Below are 25505 nucleotides of genomic sequence, written 5' to 3'. Positions count from 1 at the left end.
AAGTGAATGGGAAAAATAGAAATGGAGAGTTAAATATATGTATATAAGGAAAGGCTGAAACAAGGTATAAAGTTAGAAAACTATACAAATTCGCGCTGAATAAATCAGAAAGAACAATTAAAGGGAAATAAGAATCAAGGAGTTAATCGAGAACCATCTTTCAGAGAGAAAAGCAAGGAGTTAATAAATAAAAGATGAAATGTTTCAATTTAAATGGTGAAATAATAAGATATGTGAAAGAGAGGAAATAAAAATTACTCAATTTTACTCACTACTCGTTGACATCACAAGAATGAATGCTTTGATAAAATTGCAATGGCTGAAGTCGGATCTTCGCCGTTATAGCATGAAGAGCTGGCTAATGGAGATGTCCACCAGAAGATTTTTAATAAATATCCACTTACACATAATGCACAATTAAATCTTAATAAGACATTTTCGCTAAGACATAAAGCGGATTAATAATTCAATTGCGTGACACAAGAAAGGATCCCCGAGGCTATATAATTTGAATCAGATTAAGACTGAATTCTCAAAATTCTATATTTAACTATAACTGAATCTCGACTGTGACTAAGAAAAAGAGTGCTAATGAATGAATGAATGAATCCTCCCGCTGCAACTTGTGCTCGCGTATTTTAAAATCATTGCTTCTCCTCCTTACTGGATAATAGAGATCTTTTTGAACGAATGAGACAATTTCAATTACTCTCTTCTTAGGGACAAGGAAGTTTTTGGAAGGAGAGGGGTTTCTTGAAATTTTTAATTGGTTGAGCTCTTTGACTCGAGACTTAGCTTTATTCAGTAGAATGGGAGTAGGATGACTAATTTACTGTTCATGAGAATTTGCTCATGAGTCAGGTGACCTGTCAAACGTATGTATCGTCTCAAAGATTGTTTAATTTTCTTTTTGATAATTTTTCTGAGATGCAGTATGCTTTTGTTTGAATTGTCAAGTAGAAGGATTTCATATGGAGCATTATAAACATACGAAGTACTTGGATTTTTATATGACAGCTGTAATTAAAATTTTTGTTTTAGAAATCTTAAATTACAACTACTGGTCACCCTTAGTATTATTTTTATTTATTGTTTCTTACTCTAAAAGACAGAGTATCATATGCCTATTGTTGACGTGCTACTTGATAAGGATCGTTTGAGCGCAAGTGGTTTTACATTTCACCGGACGTACCAACTATAAACATATACGACTATTTGATTTTATAGTAAAAAATTTGAGTTGACAGCGACTGGTCATCCGCTTAATGTCAAATTCCATTTATTATTCTCTGTCTCAGATATCTACGATCAAGAATTGGCCCTACCAATGTTTATCGTATAATTTCGAGGAAAGAAAAGAATCGTGGAGTCTGCCGGACGTAACAATTAATATTTACGTATTACACATACACATAGAAAAATAAAAGGGAAAAGTAATAACAGAGCGATAAATATACATATAAACATTACGCCCTCGCGAGATGCACAGCAAGCAAAAGTGTTGAATGTAAATGAGAAAAATTAAAAAAAAAGTAATACATACATATACAGGGTGGGGCATTTTAATCGCCCCTGGTGGATATCTGGAAAACTAAGAGAGATACAGAAAAATGTTTCATACAAAAGTTATATGGTTTCAAGGAGGACATAAGATGGTGTCATTAGTTTGACCTTGAAAAGTCATCTGAAGGTCACGTGAAGGTCACCTCCAACTTTTTAAATGGGACACTCTATATGCTTTTGCATATTCTTGTAGCCTATCTCGAGAGCTTTCCAAAACACTATAATTAAGTTAGTTTTCATTAAGTACTTTCCGAGTTATGAGGCTTGAAATCATTTCTTAATTTTACATAAACCATAAAATATCTAGTAAAATATTCATTTTTCGATTATCGTTAATTTGCAATTAACAATTCCATATTTTTTCTTAAAAACAACTATGTGTTTTCTTTACACCAATTGATTCCTCTCATTATTTTGTACATAAAAGTGTTAAGGTAAGATAATCGAAAAATGAATATTTTACAAGATATTTTACGGTTTATGTAAAATTAAGAAATTATTTCAAGCCTCATAACTCAAAAAGTACTTAACAAAAAAGTACTTAATTATAGTGTTTTGGAAAGCTCTCGAGATAAGCTACAAGAATATGTAATGACAAATAGTAGGTTCCATTTAAGAAATTGAAGGTGATCTTCATGTGACCTTCAAATAACTCTTCAAGGTCAAACCAATGATACCATCTTATGGCCCCCTCGAAACCATAAAACTTTTGTCTGAAACATTTTTCTCTAAAATGCTTTGTTTCCGAAATAATTGCGTGCGTTAATTAAAATGGCTCACCCTGTATATATACTTGCTCGCATGCGGTGCATGCCCGTTATAAGGCGAGCGGAATCTTGGGCCCGTTGCGACGTGGCCCAATAAATTTAATTGTTTAGCGGTGACCTCAGGGCGCCGCGCGTAATTGGCCGCCGATGAGGTCTGACGTTGGCTTTTTCGCGGTTGCCATGCGCGCATTCTTTTTAGAACAGCTGATTGGCAATCAGCTGATCGTGACGTATGGGCGCGCATGCTCGTACGTTACGCTGATTTTGTCGACGGTTGATATTATTATTGTCAATGTTTATGACACACGTTTCTTATGACCAAAAAAGGTTAGAGATAACTCGAACGATCGAGTTTTTCTGGTGGATCGAAAGCTCGAGAAGATTCTTGACGCCCGTTATATTCGAATTCTCGAATTATGCTAAAGCTGATTTTTCCATGCGACTTTCCGAATCGGAATACTTTTTATGGTTTTCGAACAACTTGCTATTATTCACAACTAGATGTTTACATCAAAAACTATACAACCTTGTATAACAAATTTCTACTTGAGAAATTTGCAATCGAATGAACTGTCTCGCATCGAAGATAATTATCTGAAATTCACAACTAGATGTTTACATCAAAAACTATGCAACCTTGTATAACAAATTTCTACTTGAGAAATTTGCAATCGAATGAACTGTCTCGCATCGAAGATAATTATCTGAAATTCTTTTTCACTTCGGTTCGCGAGAGTTGCCTGAATTGTCCCTTCAGGAGCTGCCATTGCGTCCATTTGTCCGAACGGACGCCGAATTCCTTGCACGTCTGCAAGAAAGCGGGCACGCATAATGACAGATAGTGATGGTCCACAGTGGGTAGCAGATGATGCAGAGTGTGCGAACCAAAGTGCGTAAGCGCCAGGAAGATCGAGTCGTCGATCACCTCACGATCACGCACCGCGTCCAACTCGAGCAGACCCCAGTCCAGATCATTCCTTGAGAATATTAGGAAAAAGGCAATTACAAAAATTATATCCTTATTATATCCTTATTATATCCCTTAGAATATAATGAAAAGTTACTAAAATCGTTTTGCTATTTAAAAAATTATTGTATGATTATATAAAAATTAAGAGAGTCAAAAATAGAATTATATAAAACGTCAAAATTAAAATTAAAATTTTTTAAAATAAAACTAAATAATTTAATAAGATAAGAAAAATTATTTTTAATTTAATAAGAAAAATAAGAAAAATTTTTAAATAAAAAAAATTATTATTAATGTAGTAAAATAAGAAAAATAGATTAAAAAAACTTATTAATACTAATTATTTATAATGAGAGAAGAGCAATATAAGATTAATCAATAGAATGATTTAATAATTTAAGGAAACACAATCAATAGGTAACCTGTAGATATCACCGTCGTGGAAAATATCGGGATGATGATGAGCCGCGTTGAAGCCAATCATTCCAAACATAGCGCTACTGATCAATATCATTATCAGCCACATCTTGAGTGCGACGAAAATCTTGGGTGCCAGCAAACTCATCGTCAAAGGCAACAGAAACGGCACAAAGTCACGAAATTCGAAGACTCCATATTCCTTGAATACCGAGTAATATCTAGAAACGATTAAAGCCTTTAGCGCAATATCGAGATCAGAATTGGAATTTTGTCAGACGACTTCTTAATGTCACAAAATAATACAAGTATATTTAAAGTTTAATTTTTATAAATAGTAAAATTGTATATATATTTCACAATTAAAAGCAACAATTATATAATAAAGTTCTTAAACAAAATCAGAATATTAAAATTAAAAGAACAAAATTAATGTGGAATTCAAAATATAAATTTAAAATAAAGAAATATAGATTAACTTTTTTTTTTAAATTTCAATGAATGTGAAATGGACTGTTACCGTTTCAAACCTTCAATTATAAACAATAACATCCAGGCGATTGGACTGATGATTTTACTTATTATCGTCGCTAAGTAGGATTTATCTTTACGAGGCATCCATTGGAGAAACGGTTCGACCACGTAAATCTCATAATCCCATATAGTATTGGTATACATATGGTGGCTCATTATGTGCGAGATACGCCAATCCTTCGACGATAACATACTTAAATCGAAGTAGTACATGCGAAAGTTGTCCCTCATGTGGAAATAATTGTGCGCAGCAACGGTGGTCCATGTTAGAAAAATGCCTAGAATTAATTATCAAGTATTTAAATCGATGGAGATTAACATGTACGCATTTAATAATGATCAGAAAAATTAATACAATATTATCAAAATTTATATATATATATATATTCACACATTTATAAAGTTAAAAATTATTTTAATTTTATTCTTATAAATTTAATATTTTAAATTTAATATTTTAATATTAAATTTAATATTTTAATATTTTAATATTCTTAAAAATTACTTTAATATTCTTACTGTTCATATATTTATACGTTAAATTTTATTATTGCATTACTCCTTGTGTTAACGAATGTTTTTAGTCATATTTCGATTATTTCGGGGATGCTCACTGGCGAAAATAATAATAGCGTAAGAATTGGCGAAGGCGCCCGCGAGACTCAGTACAAAGGTCATGGCTGCCAAGGAGTCGGTGATTAGATTCGTCGTCGTGGATGGCCGATGAAAATTAACGCTCTTTAAAGCCTCGGCTGCACGTCTCTTGAATGTACGATAAAAGCCGTCCGATGAGAAAGTCAGTGGCACCGATCGTGGTGTCGCGGCTTCTCGTACGTAGAATTTCGGCAGCAGTCGTTCGGCCTTGTCGGTGATGTGATGGCTCTACAACAGTGCTCGGAATTAGTTGCCCTTTTCAGGCCGATATCTTCTTCTTCTTCTTCTTCTTTTTAGTGGCAAGGAGCGGGGAGATTCCCACTCATGCTGCCATGGTAAGGTAGAATATGTAGGTGGTAAAATGAATAGTGATTCTGGAGACGGTAGAAGACTAGATGGTTAGATTGTTCTTCGAGAGGAAAGAGTAGATGGGAATAATAATTTTAAGAGAAGGGTGTTGGAGGAGAGCATGCGCATTTCTTGGTGAGTTCGTATTTGAGGCGGACTGAATGGCAGAAATTAAAGAAGGACGGTGCAAAGAAAGAAGAGAACAATCCCATAAAATGTGATCAATGTCTTGAGAGGGATGTTCACACGTGCAGGCAGGCGAGTTAATAATATTGATACGATGGAGGCTTTGGTTAAGGCTGTAGTGATTCGCACGGATTCTCGAAATTGTGACTATTTCTTGACGGTCAATTTTGAGCTTCAGGAACCAAGGATTGAGAGAAAACTTCGTAAAGTGGTTGAAGTAAAGTGAGCCTTTGATCTGAGCTTGCGACAGGAGCATATCTTACGTGGATTTAATTAGGGCTTCCTTGGAGTGAGTGTACAGGTCAGTGTAAGGGATGAGAAGGGAGGGGGGGATACCCGAGATAGATGCATTCTTGGTCAATAAATCAGCGGTTTCATTTCCGAGAATGCCAACATGAGCAAGGATCCAGACAAGATTAATCTGAACATTGGACTGATCAGCAATTCTGAGGTGATGTTTAATAGAGAGAATGATATGACTGTAATCCTTGAAAGGAGTAGGGGAAGAAATTGCTTCAAGGACACTTTTAGAGTCAGAAAATATAGAGGCTTTAGAGATATTTCGCTCAAGAATTAATTGGATAGAATAAAAAATGGCCAATCCCTCTCCAGTAAAGACTGAGGAAAAAGGGTTAATCTTGTATTGTTTAACAATATTCAGAGATGGAGAATAGATGGCTGCACCGACAGAACCGGAAGAACCTGTCTTGGAAGCATCAGTACAAAGGATCTGAAAGTTAGTAAAGAGGTCATAATAGAGAGATTGAAATAATAACTGAGGAAAGGGAGAGGATTTGATATCTTCAGCATGTTTGGAGGAAGTAAAAATCACCTTTGGAATGAAATTTAGAGATGAATAAGGAAAGCAATAAACGGGAGGGCGCCTGAAAGTAGCAATTTTATCTTTGAGTTTTTTGAAAGACATAAATGCTTTGTAGAGAAGAAAATTATTAAAAATATTATGACGATTATTGTTAATCAAACTAAGTTGTAAGGCATATAATTTGTCCAAAAGAATATTATCTTCGAAAGCAAAGGATTTGATAATAATTTTAGAAGCAAGAAATTCAAATCTATGCTTAAGACTAGGGACACCAGATTCAGCAAGAACAACGTTGGAAGGAGTAGATTGCCTAAGGCCTAGACAATACTTGAGGGAGCGCCTTTGTATTTTTTCCAGTTTTTCAATAAGACCTTTATTATTCATAGGCAGAAAAGAAGAGCCGTATTCCATTGAACCTCTGACCAAAGCTTTATAAATACTTAGCATGGTGCATGGATGGGCACCCCACCATATACCTCTAAGGGATTTAAGAATATTAGCAAGTTTACCGCACTTAGCTACAAGATATTTGACTTGTTCATGGCCACTTAATTTGGAATCGAGAATAACACCAAGAAATTTATGAGAAGGAGACGGGAAGATATGAGAGTCATCAAGATTAATAAAAAGGCCATTGTTAATGAGTCTTTTCCTAGAAAAAATTAAAAGAGCAGATTTAGAAGGGGAAACTTCAAGGCCTGAGCGAAGATGGGAGGATAAACGATTAGCCGAAAGTTCTAAATCTTTTAAGGAAGAAGTAAGATTATCAGAGCGGGAAAAAATAGCAATGTCATCAGCAAATTGGAGAATGATACAATTACGAGAGATGAAATTTTTACAATTAGCAGCATAAATGTTGAAAAGAAGAGGGCTTAGAATAGATCCTTGAGGGAGACCTTTGCGGGAGAAAAAGGTATCTGAAATGTCACCATTTATGCAGAAAGACACCTTACGAAGAGAAATAAGATTATATATGAACCAACAAATCTTGGGAGGAAGACCTAATTTGATCAAATCATTACGAAGAAGTTTTGGAACAACATTATCGAAAGCTCCTTTAATGTCAAGGAATAAACATGTCGTAAATTGACGAAAAACAAAGCCAGTGAAAATTTCAGTAGTTAGAATGCCAAGGTTGTCTTGGCAAGATTTTCTTTTCCTGAAGCCAAACTGGGTGGAAGGAAGAAGATCATTGGATTCAATCCATCAATCTAAGCGATTTAAAATCAATTTCTCAAGAGTCTTCAAGAAACAGGAAGTAAGGGAAATGGGTCTGAATTTACCGGGAACAGTTTTAGGGATAAGAAGAACTAAGGATTGAGACCAGGATCGGGGGAAGAGACCCTCGTCCAAGAGGCCATTGAGAATAGAAAGAAGAAAACCAAGATAAGGCGAAGGAAGCGAAGAAATAATGTGATAATCAAATTGATCTAAACCAGGAGAGGATTTAATCTTGAATTTTTTAATAATTGAATGAAATTCTTCCAAGAAGAAAGGATCATCAAAGATCGTACAATTAGAATTCTTAGGAAAATCTTCAATGGATTGAAAAGGTTGGTCCTCAACCGAAGGAGGACAGATGTCGGACATGACTTGAGAGATTCCAGGAGGAATTTCATAATTAGAATGAATAATGGGGAGAAGCGGGTTGAGATGCCGATTTTTGAACCGTTTAATAAGGTTCCAAATATAAGTAATAGGGGTACGAGGAGAGAGAGATTAACAAAAATTTTTCCAACTTTTTCTTTTTTCAGATTTAAAAATTCGTTTAGAAACTGCTTCTAATCTCTTAAATTCAAGAAAGTTGGTAAAAGATGGATTTCTTTTATAAGCGGAAGCTGCTTTTCTTCTGTTTTGAAGAACTACATCACAAGCCTCATTCCACCAGGGAGCGGGAGGAGAAGTGAGGCGATGTGTTTTGATAGGAGTATTAGAAGGAAGTCTCTGCCTTTTTGGGGGAAGATTGGATCTAAGAAAAGATGTGAAAAGGTCATATTTCTCAAGTGCGGAAAGATTTGGATTGGATAATTGAGATTCAAGATCCTGGCAATGTGATTGGAGAGAAATAATAAAATCTTTCCTTTCTTGAGCAGAGAGTTTAATTTTATGAGAGAAGAAGGTTTTGGAGTTAAAATGATAGTTTAGGGAAACAGTAGTTGGAAAGTGATCGCTAAAGAAATTGTCAGAATGAGTAGAGCTGCTGGCAATAGGAAGAAGAGAGGAGGAAACAAAAGTAAGTTCAATAACTGATTTATTTTGACCAGGGCGGGAGATGAAAGTTTGCGAGCCATCATTGATGCAAGTGAAAGAAGCTTCAAGGGAGGAACTAAGAAGATCTGAACCCATCTTATCAGAGAAACTACAACCCCACTCCAAGTGGTGGGCATTAAAGTCGCCTAGTAAGACAGCTGCTTTGAAGGTGTCACAAAAATTAAACAAAGAGGACCACTGTTGTTCAGTAATAGAAGATTGAGGAAATTTATAAATGGAGAGAAGCAAGAGATGACCATCGCTATAAGGAATGGAGATTTCTAAGGATTCGATTTCGGGATCAAGGATAAGACTGTGACCAAGAAAAGTAAAAAGAATGGATCTTCTAATGGCAATTAAAAGATCACCCTGATTGAGATTAGTGGAATCCTTTCTAAAGATGTGGAAATCAAAAAGGTTAAAATAAGAATCAGATTTAAGCCAGGTTTCAGAAAGCGCAATGATATGATTGGAGGAAAGATCTTTAAGTGAATCAATTTTGTTAGAAATTGAGTGGCAATTCCATTGCAAAATCCGTAAATAAGATGAATCTGATAAATTAAAATTCAATCGAGAACGTGAGGGAGAGTGATTCATGATTGGGGATCAAGAATGATTGGAGAGGAGAACGAAGAGCAAAGAGAATGAATTAGGGATTTTAAGAGAGAAAGTGTATGTTCTTGTACTCCAAGAGCTGAGATAAAAAGCGTGAACTTGTCAAAGAGAGAGTTGATGGACAGTAAAAACTGACCTAAAAAAGTTGAAAAGTCAGGATTGTTATTGGAAGATGCAAAGGAGAAGTGAGGAGAAATAGGATTAGAAGGAGAGGGAGAGGGACTTTTACTAGAAGGAACATAAGGGGTTCTACCATTGGGAGCGACGAAGAAAGAAGAGGGAGGAGGAGAGGTTTTGGAAGAGGAAGAGAATTTATATTTGTTAGCTGAGGAAGTGGCAGGGGGGGGAGAAAGTAGAGGGAGGTGAAGACGAAGATAAATCAAAAATGGAATTGGAGCAATCAGCATTAATTGAAGAGGAGTTATTACAAGAAGAATTGCAAGGATTAAGGGATGAATGAGTGGTGGCTTCTGCATAAGATAAGGGGGAATTGTTAGAGAAAGGGGAGGGAGAAGAGGAGGAAGAAGAATTAGAAGGGGATAACCAATTAAGATCAGGAAAGTTGAGAGAGTTGAATTTCAGGTTATTTGAGTTATACTTGCCAGATTCCTTAATGAAGAACTTAGCGTCTGAAAGAGGGATGTTTTTAAAAGCAGCTAGCTCGCGAATTCGTTTCTGAATGTGAAATTCTGGACAAGAAGAATCATTAGATTTATGAGAACCTTTGCAGTTAACACAGACAGGAGGAAGATCTTTTTTAGGACAGATAGTTTGGTCGTGAGATCTCTCCCCACAATGGATGCAACGTGAATAACCCTTACATTGAAATTTGGAGTGGCCAAAACGAAAGCAAGAAAAACATTGGATAGTTTTAGGGATAAAAGGAGAAAGTTCATATCTCACCATGTATAAGTAGATGTAGTTGGGGAGGCGCTGACCCTTGAAGGAGATGGAGACAGACTTAGAAGGGGTAAACGAACTGGAGGAATCTTCAGATAAAATTTTCCTGTTGAGGCGCCTGACGGACCCTACCTCAAATGGAGAGTCAAGACCTGACTTGATGTCATCCTCAGAGAGGTCAAGAGGGACGTTGCGAATAATACCTTGGCGAGAAGTCCTAAATAAAGGAATGTAGGCAATGAGATTTTTAGACTTAAGGATAGGATTATGAATAAGATTATTAGCAGCTTCACGAGAATTAAATTGGACCAAAAGTTTGGAATAACCCACTTTTTTGATTTCGGAAATGTCTTTCCTGATGGTTGAGCGGAGAAGACGGCCAACAAAAAGAGGATCAATAGAGGAAGATCCTCCGGAATCAGGTTGAATAGAAACATCAAAGAGGCCCTGGCAATGCTTATCATATTTGTTATCGAGCGGTAAAGAAGATGATGAAAGGTTAGGAAGGATATCAGACGTACCTTGGGATTTTTTAACAGGAATTACAGCCGCATCAGATTTTTCATCATAGTTTGTGAGAGATTTTGATTTCTTGCGTTTTTTGAGTAATTTCTTGGAAATTGAAGAATCGTCTGGATTCCTGCTGGTGGATAAAGTAGAATTCTCGGATGAGTTATGAGAAAAAGAAGATGAATCATTAGTATTCAGGCCTGAAAAAGAATCATCATAATCCATCGTAGCATTATCTCGGGGAGAGGGGGAGAAGGGAGGGAAGGTGGAGGAGATATTGTCCAGGATAGCCAAGGAGTCCACAGCTTTTTTCGATTCAGCAGCAGAATTTGAAATAATGTTCGGATAAAGGAGAGTGTTGACTCCTCCTGGATCCGGAGAGGCCATAATCGGACGTTGGCAGGACGCTTGGGCAAAGGCTCAAAATGGCGGATGCACGCAAATCCAAACAGCAAACGATGAACAGGGCGGAGATGAAAGAAAGGAAACAGACTCGAGCAAAAGTAAGGCTCAGTCAAAAGAAACTTCCACTTGAGAAATGATTAAGAGATTTCGTAAAATAATTAAACTCAAGGAACTGGGCAGAAAATTCGAGAAAAGAAATAACGCACGCGAACACGTCTATATCGCGAGACAGTTGACGCTCGAATCCAGGCCGATATCTGAGGCGACGCCTACGATCCCCCCACTACCGTCCCAGGCTCGACGGCCGAGCCGCCGATCGTGCGCGTAACGCTATGCCTCAGGAACGTCCGTCAAGCCGTTTCGCCAAATCGTCATTAAAATTTTCTTTGGTAAATACTTTTTCTTTTTATAAATAATTAAATATTAAAATTTTTATTATTATAATATATTATATATGTACAATTTGTTATACATACATATCATACATACATGTACATATGTTATAATAATATATTTTAAACTTTAAAATATATTATTATAACATACATATATGTATAATATGTATGTATAACAAATTGTACATAAATAATATATTATAATAATAAAAATTTTAATATTTAATTATTTATAAAAAGAAAAATTATTTACCAAAAAAAAATTTAATGACGATTTGGCGAAACGGCTTGGCGGACGCTTCTGAAGCATAGCGTTACGCGCGCGATCGGCGGCTCGGCCGCAGGGATGCAAGATCTTCTCCGCAAGCAACATGCCACGTGTAGTGGAGAGAGTAACGGAGATGTGAGCGTAAGCGTACGTGTGAGCTCGGCGCTTCGGCGAGCTTCGGATAGAAGAAGAGGACAGAATACAGTTTTCTGTCTCTTTCTTACCAAGCAGGCAACGAAAGCGACGGGCGACGCGCGACGCGGGACGCTGCTCGCTCTTCGATATCTCAATATGTTTCTCTCTCACAGCTTTTCTTTACGTTTTATATTTTTGTTACAAATATATATAAATATGTACATACATAAACGTATAATATATTTATAATGTATATATTACATATATATACACACACATACGTATAATATATTTATAATGTATATATTACATATATATACACATACATACACACATGTTTTGTAATATATTAAATATAATTAATTTTTTTATATATTTAAAATATGAAATTAAAAAAAATAATGAGTGTCGACTTTCCACACCACCCATGAGGTATCACTAATGGCGCGTTAGGTTTTTTATGTGGACCTTCGCCTGAAGCCCTATTATACCACATTGTTTTATAATATATTTTAGGAGGATAAAAGGATAAAAGAAGAAAGTATGGGAAAGTAAAAATAAATACTCCCTGAATTATTTTTTGTTAGTTATTTAATAATTATGAAAATATTTAATATAATTTATAATTTAATAATAATAGTAATTTTTAATAATGGTCGGGCCTCCTCGGGCTCGGCCGCCTCTTCGGCTTCGTCCGCCTCCCCTGTCTCCATTATTTTGGGCGACGCCCCATCCGCCCCTGATGCCCCTGGTGCCCTGGTTCCGCCGGGCATACCACCGGGCATGGGACTGGCCGCCTCCTCTTTTTTTGGATTATTTTCTGAAAAAAATTAATAAATTATAATAATGCATATATATATATATATATATATATATATATATATATATACATATATATGTATATATATATATATATATATATATATATATAATTTGATAAAATATAATTTAAATATATAAAAAATAATATACTGCTTTGCTGCTGCGGCGGCTGCGGCGGCTGCGGCGGCTGCTGCTGTTGTTGCTGCTGCTGTTGCTGCATGTATAATTGCAGCTGCTGATGCATCAATTGTTGCTGATGCAACAATTGTTGCATCAGCTGCAGCATATTTGGCTCTTGGAGAGCGAGCGCGCCCATTCTGCATTGATTTCCTCTAAAATTTAGAAAAATTAAAAAGATGAGTTTCTTAGTATTTTTTTATACAGTAAAACATTTTGTGTGAAATTTAACATGTCCCAATTTATTTACTCTAATTTTAATGTTAATTTAACAGAAGGCAAATATGTAAATAAATAACACAAGTAATATGTAAAAAATTAACACAAAAATGTAACATTTGAACGTTATTGTGTTGTTTTAACTCTTAGAAACGGTGAATATTAACTCAATGCAGAAAAGTCAAAATAACACAACGACAATATGTTACATTAACATAAGAGTATGTTAAAAATTTAACACAAAAATTTCTACACAAGAAAAATCTACAGAAATACAAAATGTTTTTTACCGTGTACAAATATATAATGATTTACTTACGAGCCATTATGTTGACGTTCAGTCCAAATCCGTTTATCGCCGTCCTTTCGTGTACTGAGAATGAAGCACACTCGGCATTTGTTCATTTGTTTATATACGTGCCTTGTGAAACCTTGGTGTTCAAGAGACTATCATGATCCCGATTGTGAGTTATTATTTAAAATTTCTATATATCTTTATCCTTTTGACTCTTTATCTTCTTTTATTCACTCTTCTTTAATTCTTTGTTTCTGTCTATTTTTTATTTCATAAAAATGTGCGATGAATTAAAAAAAAAATCTAAGCGAAGCTTTTCAGAGTATTGGCTCAATGATGAGCGAATTAAATGTTGGATACGCAAAGTATCTTTTGATGAGAGCTTGTATCATTGTACAATATGTAATAAAAATATTTCGTGCAATACACATGTTTTGAGACATGCGAATTCTGTGAGTCATAAAAATAATATTAAAGAAAATACTTCATCTTTAAATACTGATAATAACAATTCAGATAAAAAAACATCAGAAAAATGTAAATTTCAAGAACAATGGCTAGATATTGAATTATTTAAGCCATGGCTACGCAAAGTGTCACATGACGTAAATTTATTTTTTTGTTCATTTTGTGATAAATCCATGGTTGCTGATTTGTCGAAAATTTATTGTCACGCAGAATCCAAAGCATATATAGAAATATGTAAAATTAAAACAGAAACAAAGAATACGAACGAAAATGTAAACGTAGTAGATGATTCACTTTTGTCGTTTGAAGAGCGAAAGAAAATAGCAGAAATTCGGTATGCTGCATTAATTGCTGATAAAAATATTTCGCATCAAACTGCAAAAGAAATCCTCAGTTTTTTTCAACATATAGGAGAAGATCCTAATGTGTTAAAAAGCATGAGCATGAGCCGAACAAAATGTAAAAACATTATTACAAATGTTTTGTGCCCGGTCGAAACAGATCGTGTCGTCAATAAGCTTTAAAATACAAAATTTACAATTTTTATTGACAAAACATCTGATGTAACAAATAATAAATGGATGACTTTTCTTGTTCGATACGTTGATCCAGAGACATTAGATATTCACTCACAATTAGTTAAATTAATCGATATTGATGCCAAAGATTCAAGCGCAGAAAAGTTGGTTGAGGCATTTAAATGTGAAATGTGGAAATTACAGATACCGTTTTTAAATATCGTAGCTTTATCATGCGATAATGCATCTGTTATGACAGGAAAACATTTATCGTTTAAAAAAAAATTGGAAGAAATATGTCCACATTTATTAACATTTTCATGCCCATGCCATTCTTCTACATTAGCAGCGCATGCTGCTTGTTCTAAAATGCCTGTATATTGCGAGGAATTTCTAAAAAAAATTGCTACTTATCTCAATAGCAGTCCAAAACGTACAGCTATTTTTCGGGAATTTTGTGAGTGTTTCCAAGAAACAAATCGCGAAATATTGAAATTATGTGATACACGCTGGCTTTCGCACTATTTATGCATCGAAAGGCTTCTTGAATCTTGGGATACAATTAAATACTTTCTTACTGAAATGGTTGTAAGTGAAAAAACAAATTCTGGAGAATATCTATTGTCTATGATGGACAACGTAGAGATGAAAGCTTATTTCCTGTTTTTAAAATACGTTTTAAATTTCTTTAATGCATTTAATGCATTCTTTCAAGCATTAGAAACAAGGATTCATTTATTACATCCAAAATCTAGAAACTTTCTTTTCCAAATCTGTCGAAATTTTTTAAAAGGAAAATATTTAAAACCATTTTCTACAAATATTATATTCTCACTAAAAGAAAATCAAAAAGTTATAAATGAAATTATTTTGGGATCAGAATGTGAAGAATATCTAAACGAATTAACACTTAAAGGTCACATAAACATAGTTAGAATTGTTCAAGAGAACTGTTTAACATTTTATGTGACTGCTGCGGAAGAAATTCGTAAAAGATTACCTATAAATAAAATGTTTATATCAAAGTTACAAGTTTTTCGACCATACATAACTTTATTTGATAATAATAGAGAAACATCATTCAATGATGTTTCTTTTATAGCTAAAACTATTGGCGGTTTTGATGAAAATGGTTTAAAAAAAGAATGGATTGCTTTACCATTAGATTTTACAATGGAAGAAAAACAAAGCTTTCCTAAATTAAATTTCGACAGCATGTGGAAAAAAATTTTACAAAATCGACACAATAATTTTACTAAATATCTTAATTTAACAAATGTTATAAGTACTATAAGATCTCTTCCAAATTCAAATGCCGATCCAGAAAGAATGTTTTCTTTTTTAAATAATTTAAAAACGAAAAACCGTAACAAGTTTTCGTCAACTACTGTTAATGCTATTTGTGTATTTAAATCGGCATTAAAAACGAAGGGCGAAACAGCTATAAAAATGAAAATTGACAAAAAGCATTTATCTCTTATGTCAGCGGACAAATTATATGCTCCCGCTGCTAAGAAAAATAAAAGTATTTTAAGGATACATGCTGCAGATACTGACATAGCTGGCCTCTCATCTTAATAATAAATTTATTGAAGACATTACGCTTGTAAAAAACATTTTGTCTGTCTAACAGACACCATACTTGTAAGAAGCAAGAATATAAAATATATCTTGTCTGTATAACAGACACCATATTTGTAAAAGCAAGAATATAAAAAACATCTTGTGTGTGTGTGTGTGTGTGTCTGTCTGTCTGTATAACAGACACCCAGATACTTGAATAAACTAAAGTATAAAAAATATTTTGTCTGTCTAACAGACACCATACTTGTAAGAAGCAAGAATATAAAATATATCTTGTCTGTATAACAGACACCATATTTGTAAAAGCAAGAATATAAAAAACATCTTGTGTGTGTGTGTGTGTGTGTGTGTGTGTGTGTGTGTGTCTGTGTCTGTCTGTATAACAGACACCCAGATACTTGAATAAACTAAAGTATAAAAAATATTTTGTCTGTATAACAGACACCATACTTGTAAATGACAAAATAAAGCAATGTGGTATAATAGGGCTCCAGGCGAAGGTCCACATTAAAACCTAACGCGCCATTGGTGATACCTCATGGGTGGAAAATCGGCACTCATTATTTTTCTTAATTTCATATTTTAAATATATAAAAAAATTAATTATATTTAATATATTACAAAACGTGTGTGTATGTGTGTGTATACAGGGTTTAGCAAAAGTGTGGAAACCCCTTAATATTTCGAAAAATACGCATTTAAAAAAAAAATGTTTCATACAAAAGTTATAGGGTTTTATGTGGCGCATTACACAGCAACATTATTATGACCTCGAATAGCGTTGTCAAGGTTATGTGAAGGTCCCCTCCAACTTTTTAAATGGGACACCCTATATGCTTTTGCATATTTTTGTAGCTTATCTCGAGAGCTTTCCAAAACACTATAATTAAGTTAGTTTTCATTAAGTACTTTCCGAGTTATGAGGCTTGAAATCATTTCTTAATTTTACATAAACCATAAAATATCTAGTAAAATATTCATTTTTCGATTATCTTACCTTAATACTTTTATGTACAAAATAATGAGAGGAATCAATTGGTGTAAAGAAAAAACATAGTTGTTTTTAAGAAAAAATATGTAATTTGCAATTAACAATTACATATCTTTTTTTTTTAAACAACTATGTGTTTTCTTTACACCAATTGATTCCTCTCATTATTTTGTACATAAAAGTATTAAGGTAAGATAATCGAAAAATGAATATTTTACTAGATATTTTATGGTTTATGTAAAATTAAGAAATGATTTCAAGCCTCATAACTCGGAAAGTACTTAATGAAAACTAACTTAATTATAGTGTTTTGGAAAGCTCTCGAGATAAGCTACAAGAATATGCAAAAGCATATAGGGTGTCCCATTTAAAAAATTGGAGGTGACCTTCACATAACCTTGACAACGCTATTCGCGATCATAATAATGTTGCTGTGTAATGCGCCACATAAAACCCTATAACTTTTGTATGAAACATTTTTTTTTTAAATGCGTATTTTTCGAAATATTAAGGGGTTTCCACACTTTTGCTAAACCCTGTATATATGTAATATATATATTATAAATATATTATACGTTTATGTATGTACATATTTATATATATTTGTAACAAAAATATAAAACATCAAGAAAAGCTGTGAGAGAGAAACATATTGAGATATCGAAGAGCGAGCAGCGTCCCGCATCGCGCGTCGCCCGTCGCTTTCGTTGCCTGCTTGGTAAGAAGGAGACAGAAAACTGTATTCTGCCCTCTTCTTCTATCCGAAGCTCGCCGAAGCGCCGAGCTCACACGTACGCTTACGCTCACATCTCCGTTACCCTCTCCACTACGCGTGGCATGTTGCTTGCGGCACAGTATATACAGCAAGGCTACCAGATTGCATACGCTGCGTCCAGCGGCGGCACGATTTGTATCCCCACCACTTTCGCGCACTAAGGCATAAGCTCTCATCCGTGTACGCTCGACGTTCGGTCATCTTCGGTTTACAGAGGAAGACGGATAGATTAGCTTCTGTCCCCTTCTCTCCTGAGAAGTCTATTGTATCTTACCTATCTCTCTGAATACAATAGCTATGTGATCCTCGAAATCTCGAGCTGGCGAGTTGGCGATGCAAGTTGCATCGTTGCAAGTATCGCAGCGATACTTATTATCACACATATTTTCCTATTGACTTTTTTTTTTATAAAAGTTTATATGTTGTTTAAAAAAGAGAATATAACATATACAAAAACAAATTTTACATATTTTTATCTAAATTTTTATCTAAATTTTTCCACTCTTGGCCAATATGTACGCTATTTTATTAAAAAAAAATTTCTTTAAAAAAATAATTGTAATAAAATAATATTTAAATTTATTTTAATAGAATTGTATTTTGTTATTATTATTTTGTATTAATGTATGACGAACATCTTGTTGCTCAACGGAAACCGCGAGAAGGTGGTGGTCTCTTCCGTTAAAAAAGAAATGTAAAAAATTTAATAAATGAATAATAATAAAAATAAAATTAGAATAAAATAATAAAATAATGATAAATAATAAATAAAAATAAAAAATGAAGTTATAATAAAATAATAAAATATAATCAATTTTCTAATTGATAAAAAGTCAAAATATTATTTCACATTTCCTTACATACATATATATACATATATATATATATATATATATATATATATATATATATACAGGGTGGGTCATTTTAATCTATGCACCCAAATTTCTTTGTACCTAAAGATATATAAATAAAGATATATATATATATATATATTTATATATATATAAGATATATATATATATATATATATATATATATATATATCTTTACACACTTATTTTTTAAGTGATGTATATAAAAATTCATTTTAAAATTATTTATCGCAGGAAGGGCCTGCTACGTCATCATCCGCATAGACTTTTAAATTGTTTTTATTAGCGGCATATAATTTATCCGCCGACATAAGAGATAAATGCTCTTCATTAATGAGCATATTTAAAGCTGTTTCTCCTCTAGTTTTTAATGCGGACTTAAACACACAAATAGCATTAACGGAAACCGTTGAAAAGCTATTACGTGTTTTCGTTTTTAAATTGTTCAAAAGAGAAAACATTCTCTCAGGATCGGCATTAGAATTCGGAAGCGTTCGAATAGTATTTATAATATTCGTTAAATTGGAATATTTAGGAACATTATTCGTGTGCCGACGTTGTAAAATTGCTTTCTACATATTGTCAACATTTAATTTAGAAAAATTTTGTTTTTCTTCCACTGTAAGGTCTGATGCTAATGCAATCCATTCTTTTTTTAAAGCATCTTTATCAAAACCGCCGCGAGTTTTAGCTACGAGAGAAACATCATCAAATGATGTTTGTCTATTATTATCGAATAAACTAACAGATGGTTGAAAAACTTGTAACTTTAATAAAAATTCATTATTTATAAGTAACCTTTTACAAATTTCTTCTGCAGCAGTCACATAAAATGTTAAACAGTTCTCTCGAACAATTTTAACTATGTTTATGTGATCTTTCAACGTTAATTCGTTCAGATATTCCTCACATTCTGATCCCAAAATATATATATATATATATATATATATATATATATATATATATATGTATGTAAGGAAATGTGAAATAATATTTTGACTTTTTATCAATTAAAAAATTGATTATATTTTATTATTTTATTATAATTTTATTTCTTATTTTTATTTATTATTTATCATTATTTTATTATTTTATTTTTATTTTATTTTTATTATTATTCATTTATTAAATTTTTTACATTTCCTTTTTAACGGAAGAGACCACCACCTTCTCGCAGTTTCCGTTGAGTAACAAGATGTACGTCATACATTAATACAAAATAATAACAAAATACAATTCTATTAAAATAAATTTAAATATTATTTTATTACAATTATTTTTTTAAAGAAATTTTTTTTTGATAAAAAAGCGTACATATTGGCCAAGAGTGGAAAAATTTAGATAAAAATTAAGATAAAAATATGTTAGATAAAAATTTAGATAAAAATATGTAAAATTTGTTTTTGTATATGTTATATTCTCTTTTTTAAACAACGTATAAACTTTTATAAAAAAAAAGTCAATAGAAAAATATGTGTGATAATAAGTATCGCTGCGATACTTGCAACGATGCAACTTGCATCGCCAACTCGCCAGCTCGAGATTTCGAGGATCACATAGCTGTTGTATTCAGAGAGATAGGTAAGATACAATAGACTTCTCAGGAGAGAAGGGGACAGAAGCTAATCTATCCGTCTTCCTCTGTAAACCGAAGATGACCGAACGTCGAGCGTACACGGATGAGAGCTTATGCCTTAGTGCGCGAAAGTGGTGGGGATACAAATCGTGCCGCCGCTGGACGCAGCGTATGCAATCTGGTAGCCTTGATATACAGTAGCGCAACTTTCCCGATTTTGTGTTGGCCAAAATGGAGTGCGCATGCGCGAAATAAAGGAGTTGAATAGTAACGCTATCTAAACTTCTCTCTCGCTTACTCTTTCGTTTTTCGTTCTCTCTCACACATTTAAATACTCAGTTTAAATGCCTACTTAAGTATATCGCGTAATAAATGACTTTTACATGTCGTTCGCGCCAATTTATCATTGGTTATTTTATTATAAATATTAATAATATTGTATATAATTAATTATATATTATCTTGTATTTTTTATTTTTATATTTTTTTTTGCTTTTTGAATATATTATAACAATCTTATCTCTATATATATCATTAAAATATATTATTTTGAGTTCTAACATCATTATATCGACGCTGTTAGCATTAACAGCGGCTTTTTCTGAATGTTTGTATCAATGAGTTTGAAAGAGAAGAAAAATGAGAGAGTAAGCGAGAAAGAAGTTTAGATGGCGATACGATCAACTCCTTTATTTCGCGCACTCCGTTTTGGCCAACACTGACATCAAAGGTGCCGTCAGGGATTTGCGCTACTGTTTATACTGTGCTTGCGGAGAAGATCTTGCATCCCTGCTCGGCCGTCGAGCCTCGGACGGTAGTAGGGGGATCGTAGGCGTCGCCTCAGATATCGGCCTGAAAAGGGCAACTAATTCCGAGCACTGCTCTACGACGTTAGAATTGGAAAATCTTAATTGCAAGTACAACAATAAGTTTCAGATTTTTCTTCAGAAATATTACAAATTACAGGAACAAAAAATACATAATATAATTATATAATTATAACTTTATTAAAAAATTTTTATTAAAACATTTTTATTAAAACATTTTATTAAAAAATAATTATGAAAATAAAATACAAGAATATATTAAATTAAATTTATATTAATATTAATAATAGATAAAGTCAAATTAAATTTATTTAATTATATAACTATTAAAATTAAAAAAGAATGGATCTTAAAATTAAACTAAATTAATTTAACATTTTATCACATTAACACGTACTACGACGATACTGAATAATTTTGCTTTTGATTCGATACCTCGAACAACTCGGTGATGTCGGTTCCTTTTGTGAGCCGAATCCATTCTGCGCCACCCGGATGCGATTTAGCGAAAATCTCCAGATCGTAGAGTTTGTTTCCGATCCTCCACAATCCTTCCGCACCATCAATTCTTTTTCTAGCTTCCAGAAACTTAGCGGCAGTTTTTGGATTTTTCCTCGCTGGTAGATAAGCCAATCCGGGCACCGTACTGGTTTTTGATATATTGAATGTTTTTTTAATCTCCTCTGTGAAACATACGAAAAAATTTGATACGGCGGATCTTGATTTGTCATTGAAGTCCAAGTTTCATGAAATCAAATTATAAATCCTTTTACATAAATTCTTTTAATTTGTAAAACAAGTCACTCTCTCCTACTTACGCATATATTTTATAATGAAAAAGAAACAATAAAATACAAACTTCCCTTTATATTCAAAAACTCGCATACTCGGAAACTCATATGTGGAGAGCGTTTAAAAATTGGCAGAAATACATAGATGAAACCTAATAACGCACGATAGTGCAACAGTTATTATGTTGAATATAAAAAAATAGCGTACACAAAAAATGTCAAAGAGACATAAATATCACACACAGTACAAAAAATTAAATATATTTAATCAGAAATAAAAATATAATATTATGAAGTCTCTCTAGAAGTTTCTAGAAGAATCCGCAATTTGATTGATTCAAAGTGCATATAACTCTATCCATTATAATGAAATATGAAATATGAAAATAAAAGTGATCAGTGAAGTATAATTATTTTACAACATTTGCATCATTGACATAAATTTGCATCATTGATATAAATTTCATAGTATGTGAACATAGTACACGTACGTAAGAATTATACTGATAAGTGGAGCGTGTTTGTCATCATCTATAAGTAGAATGATAATTTGAATATGTGACGTTAATGCACAGAAAGAAAGGACATTCTTGTTTTGAAAATATATTTAGTTTTAACATGGAAATCTTGAAATGAGATTTTATTGCGTTAATTGAAGAAAAATATAATTGCTTGAATAATTGCTTACTTGAATGAAGCCATTTTATATAGTTTAATCAAGAAAAATATATTGTTATGATTTAAAATTTAATTTTCTTGAATGGAAAAGAAACAATGTTAGATAGAAAATAACATTTTTAAATCAAATATTATAATATAATTTTCTTAAAGTAGAATTAAATAATTATATATTCTTGAAGCGACAATTACAATATTAAAATAAGACTATAAAATTGTTGAAATTTAAAATTATTAAATTCTTCTAAGAAGATTATAAATTGTTGCGTATATACGAAACAATGAACGCGTTAGTTTAAGTATATAAGTTTTGATTTGACACTTATTTTTTTTCTGTGTGCTCATGATATATTTCTACGCTTTCAGATCGAATGTTTAAATCATCTATCAAATAACTCGTATAACTTAAGAACGCGTTTCTGTGTCAATAATTAACGATTAAGTTATTAATTTATAGCAATTGTGGTTATTAATTTAAAAGATAATGTAAAAAATTTATTTTAGAAAATCATATAAAATATTTATATAAATTATGTAAAAGTAATATATAATACATAATTTATATAAAAAAAATAATAAAAGAATCACGTAAAGATAATAATTATTAATAATGATAATGAATTTAATATAATAGTAATAATTATTAATTTAATAATTTTTAATACATTATTTAATAACTGTCGGTATCAACAAGTATCATTGTAAGATATCACACTGAAAATTATCAAAAACCCAACCTTCATAGTTGTCACAGATTGCAACCCGATAAAACAAATCTTTTTTTTCACTTTTTCAATTTTTTCTGTTTTTCACTTTTATATTTGCCTGCACTTTCGCGCTGTAAAAAAATATTCACCGAGTGTATTACTCACTATGTATTGCGTCGACATATGTATTCGATTTTAACGTATCCATGTTTCGTGTGCTATCGTACGCGAACACGACAAATACGTGATCTCTCGATCAACTAAATGATTCCTTTTCATACATTCCTTTTATCCTTCAATAATCCGGTTACAAGACACGGCCGATGCAAAGGTATCGAGATACGTACCGTGGAAGGGATATTGAATAACGAATGATGAAGAGTGTTTTAGCGCGTATCTCTCTCGAAAAACGACAATTGTCATTGATAATGACGTCGTCTTTGATACCACGAATACGAGATATTTCGTTCGTGTCTGGAAATTTATTACGAATTATATAATTCGCAGTTAATCAGTTAATCAGTTTTTAGAGGTTTTAAGAGCGCTCGCTGCAACGCGATTTTGTAATATTCTCTTTTTGACTTTTTAGATCGTAATTGTGTTAGTACATTTTGAGTTACGACAGTTTGATTTTTGAAAAATAACAATATTTTATCACAAATATATGATAAATTTGAAAAATTTCATCACGAAAGTGATGAACAAATATATATAAAAAGTGATATATAGAAAGTGTGAACAAATATATATAAATATTACAAAATTATTTTATTATGACTATTTTATGCTTTAATCATTTTATGAACATGAACAAAATATAACTACGGAAAAAAGAAATAAAAAACTTAATTATTTCCTTGCAGTTTCTGCATTTTTGGAGCTGATGATACTTTCTGCTCTATTAAGCTCTATAAAACTGTATTTAAATATATTTTAAAAATTCATTCCCCTAGTTAATATAAAATATATTAAAATGTGAATTGAATAAAATATATATATAGTAAAATTCGAAAATACAAAGTAACAAATTATCTCTTTGATATTTACTTTTTCGTGTTATTTTGTATTTGTTATCGTACAGCGAAGACTTTTAGCTCGCATTGTATATCAGATACATGTCGTCTCATTATAATAATCATTTGTCAAACAAAAAACATTTACATATGGCACTTATATATCGCAGGAGTAACAAATTTTAAGAGATGATGCACGCAAATCCACGTTCTACTTAACGATCAACTGCATCAATATCATCGTTTTTCTCTCACCTTACAATAATACAAAACACTAAGTCACTTAAATTGCAACAACTAATGAATTCTCACTTCGCTAGAAGCGATGGCTCGTTAAAGCGACTTCATGGATTCTTCCGAGAGACTAAATGAAATCGTTTTAATAGCTATCAGCAAATGTGATATCTTTAATGCAAAGCAATTACACATCAAACATTGGTCCGCTCTTTAACCCTGATAATTTAATCAGCAATGTATAAATAAAATGTCGAATAATATTATGTACATTTTATTGAGCAAACGCCTTTTACCATTTTAATGTCGACGATTCTTTTCTTATTTGTTTATTTCTGTTTTTTATAAAAAAATTGGCGGTTTAAGAAGAATAAAAACGTAGAAACAAATAAAAAACAGAGAAATAAATATTGGGATGGAAGAGAATCGTGGAAAAAAATTTACAATTAGTCGAGAAGATTAAAAGATGCTGTATATAATAATATTTATGAGCAAGATTAATTTGTCATGATTCTTTATCGCGCTCTGTCTGCAAGTCTGCAATATCTTTATGATTCAAATTGATCTTACATTAAATTGATACATGATTGTGTAACATTTTCTTATACTGTATTATTTTTGCCATCCATTTTCCAGCCACATTATCTTTATGTGTAAAAAGTAGATTTGAAAGAAGCAGAAAATGTATTGATGAAATAATCAATTATTTTGCAGGAGAATTTTTTGTTTATACATAAAATATAATGCTTATTTTCTTTGTCGTAAAAATTTAATTGAATTGTTTTATAATTAAATTTCGATCTGACAATAAAATATTTTGGTAAAAATAAATGTTATAGCTAAAGAACAACAATTTTGTTATCAAGAAAATTTTGTATAGAAAATATCGTTGAAAATTCGATTTTCAGTGGCTTGCAAAGAGAGTTTAATAATTGTATTTAAAAATAGTGCGAAAATAAAATTAAAAGTTTAAAAGAAAATTATATTTAAATATGTGACACAAGATTTTTAAGATTTTATTTTGAAATATACAATTTTCGTGGAAATTTTGGGAATAGAATTATATATCCGAATTTGTTATAAACATAATTTGGAATTTTTACGATAATTTATCCAAGCATTAGATATATAAAACTGAAATTAAAATGTTACTTAAACAAAGACATCTTGAAATTAGCCAAAAGAATGTTTATGATGAGTTCTGTTTTTCTAATA

General features: G+C 32.2%; 2 protein-coding genes across 3 annotated transcripts; both read right to left on the bottom strand.

Moving 5' to 3' along the window:
• Nucleotides 1–1064: 1064 nt before the first annotated feature.
• On the bottom strand, nt 1065–23517 carry LOC145959290 (cytochrome b5-related protein-like). Of its 2 annotated transcripts, none has more exons than XM_083077972.1 (6): nt 23209–23517; nt 21303–21550; nt 4866–5133; nt 4238–4529; nt 3723–3938; nt 1065–3307 (listed from the first exon to the last, which is right to left on the bottom strand). In XM_083077972.1, the coding sequence occupies exons 1-6, from the start codon at nt 23249–23251 to the stop codon at nt 3031–3033; spliced, it is 1344 nt and encodes a 447-aa protein (XP_082934098.1). In that variant the 5' UTR covers nt 23252–23517; the 3' UTR covers nt 1065–3030. The 2 variants fall into 2 exon arrangements, with proteins under 2 accessions (XP_082934098.1, XP_082934097.1); XM_083077971.1 differs by lacking the exons at nt 21303–21550; nt 23209–23517 and adding exons at nt 10031–10244; nt 10358–10536.
• On the bottom strand, nt 12137–16588 carry LOC145959291 (uncharacterized). The gene is made up of 3 exons (XM_083077973.1): nt 13278–16588; nt 12713–12894; nt 12137–12560 (listed from the first exon to the last, which is right to left on the bottom strand). Exons 1-3 carry the CDS (start codon nt 13361–13363, stop codon nt 12361–12363), a joined length of 468 nt encoding a protein of 155 aa, XP_082934099.1. The 5' UTR covers nt 13364–16588; the 3' UTR covers nt 12137–12360.
• Nucleotides 23518–25505: the final 1988 nt, after the last annotated feature.

The sequence above is a fragment of the Camponotus vicinus genome, unplaced genomic scaffold (genome assembly GCF_025532165.1).
Source record: "Camponotus vicinus isolate PSW18456_S1 unplaced genomic scaffold, iyCamVici1.0 SCAF_1, whole genome shotgun sequence".
Taxonomy (NCBI): domain Eukaryota; kingdom Metazoa; phylum Arthropoda; class Insecta; order Hymenoptera; family Formicidae; genus Camponotus; species Camponotus vicinus.
This window is presented reverse-complemented; position numbering and strand designations above follow the sequence as displayed.

Excerpts from the sequence above, each read along its gene's own strand:
- LOC145959290 (XM_083077971.1), bottom strand. The coding sequence starts at position 10,491 with ATGATAAGCATTGCCAGGGCCTCTTTGATGTTTCTATTCAACCTGATT. Across the intron at positions 4,530-4,865 it reads CGCTATTATTATTTTCGCCA|GCATTTTTCTAACATGGACC; the intron begins GTGAGCATCCCC and ends AATTAATTCTAG. Across the intron at positions 3,939-4,237 it reads ATAATTGAAGGTTTGAAACG|ATATTACTCGGTATTCAAGG; the intron begins GTAACAGTCCAT and ends AATCGTTTCTAG.
- LOC145959291 (XM_083077973.1), bottom strand. The coding sequence starts at position 13,363 with ATGAACAAATGCCGAGTGTGCTTCATTCTCAGTACACGAAAGGACGGC. Across the intron at positions 12,895-13,277 it reads GAACGTCAACATAATGGCTC|AGGAAATCAATGCAGAATGG; the intron begins GTAAGTAAATCA and ends TCTAAATTTTAG. Across the intron at positions 12,561-12,712 it reads GCCGCCGCAGCAGCAAAGCA|AAAATAATCCAAAAAAAGAG; the intron begins GTATATTATTTT and ends AATTTTTTTCAG.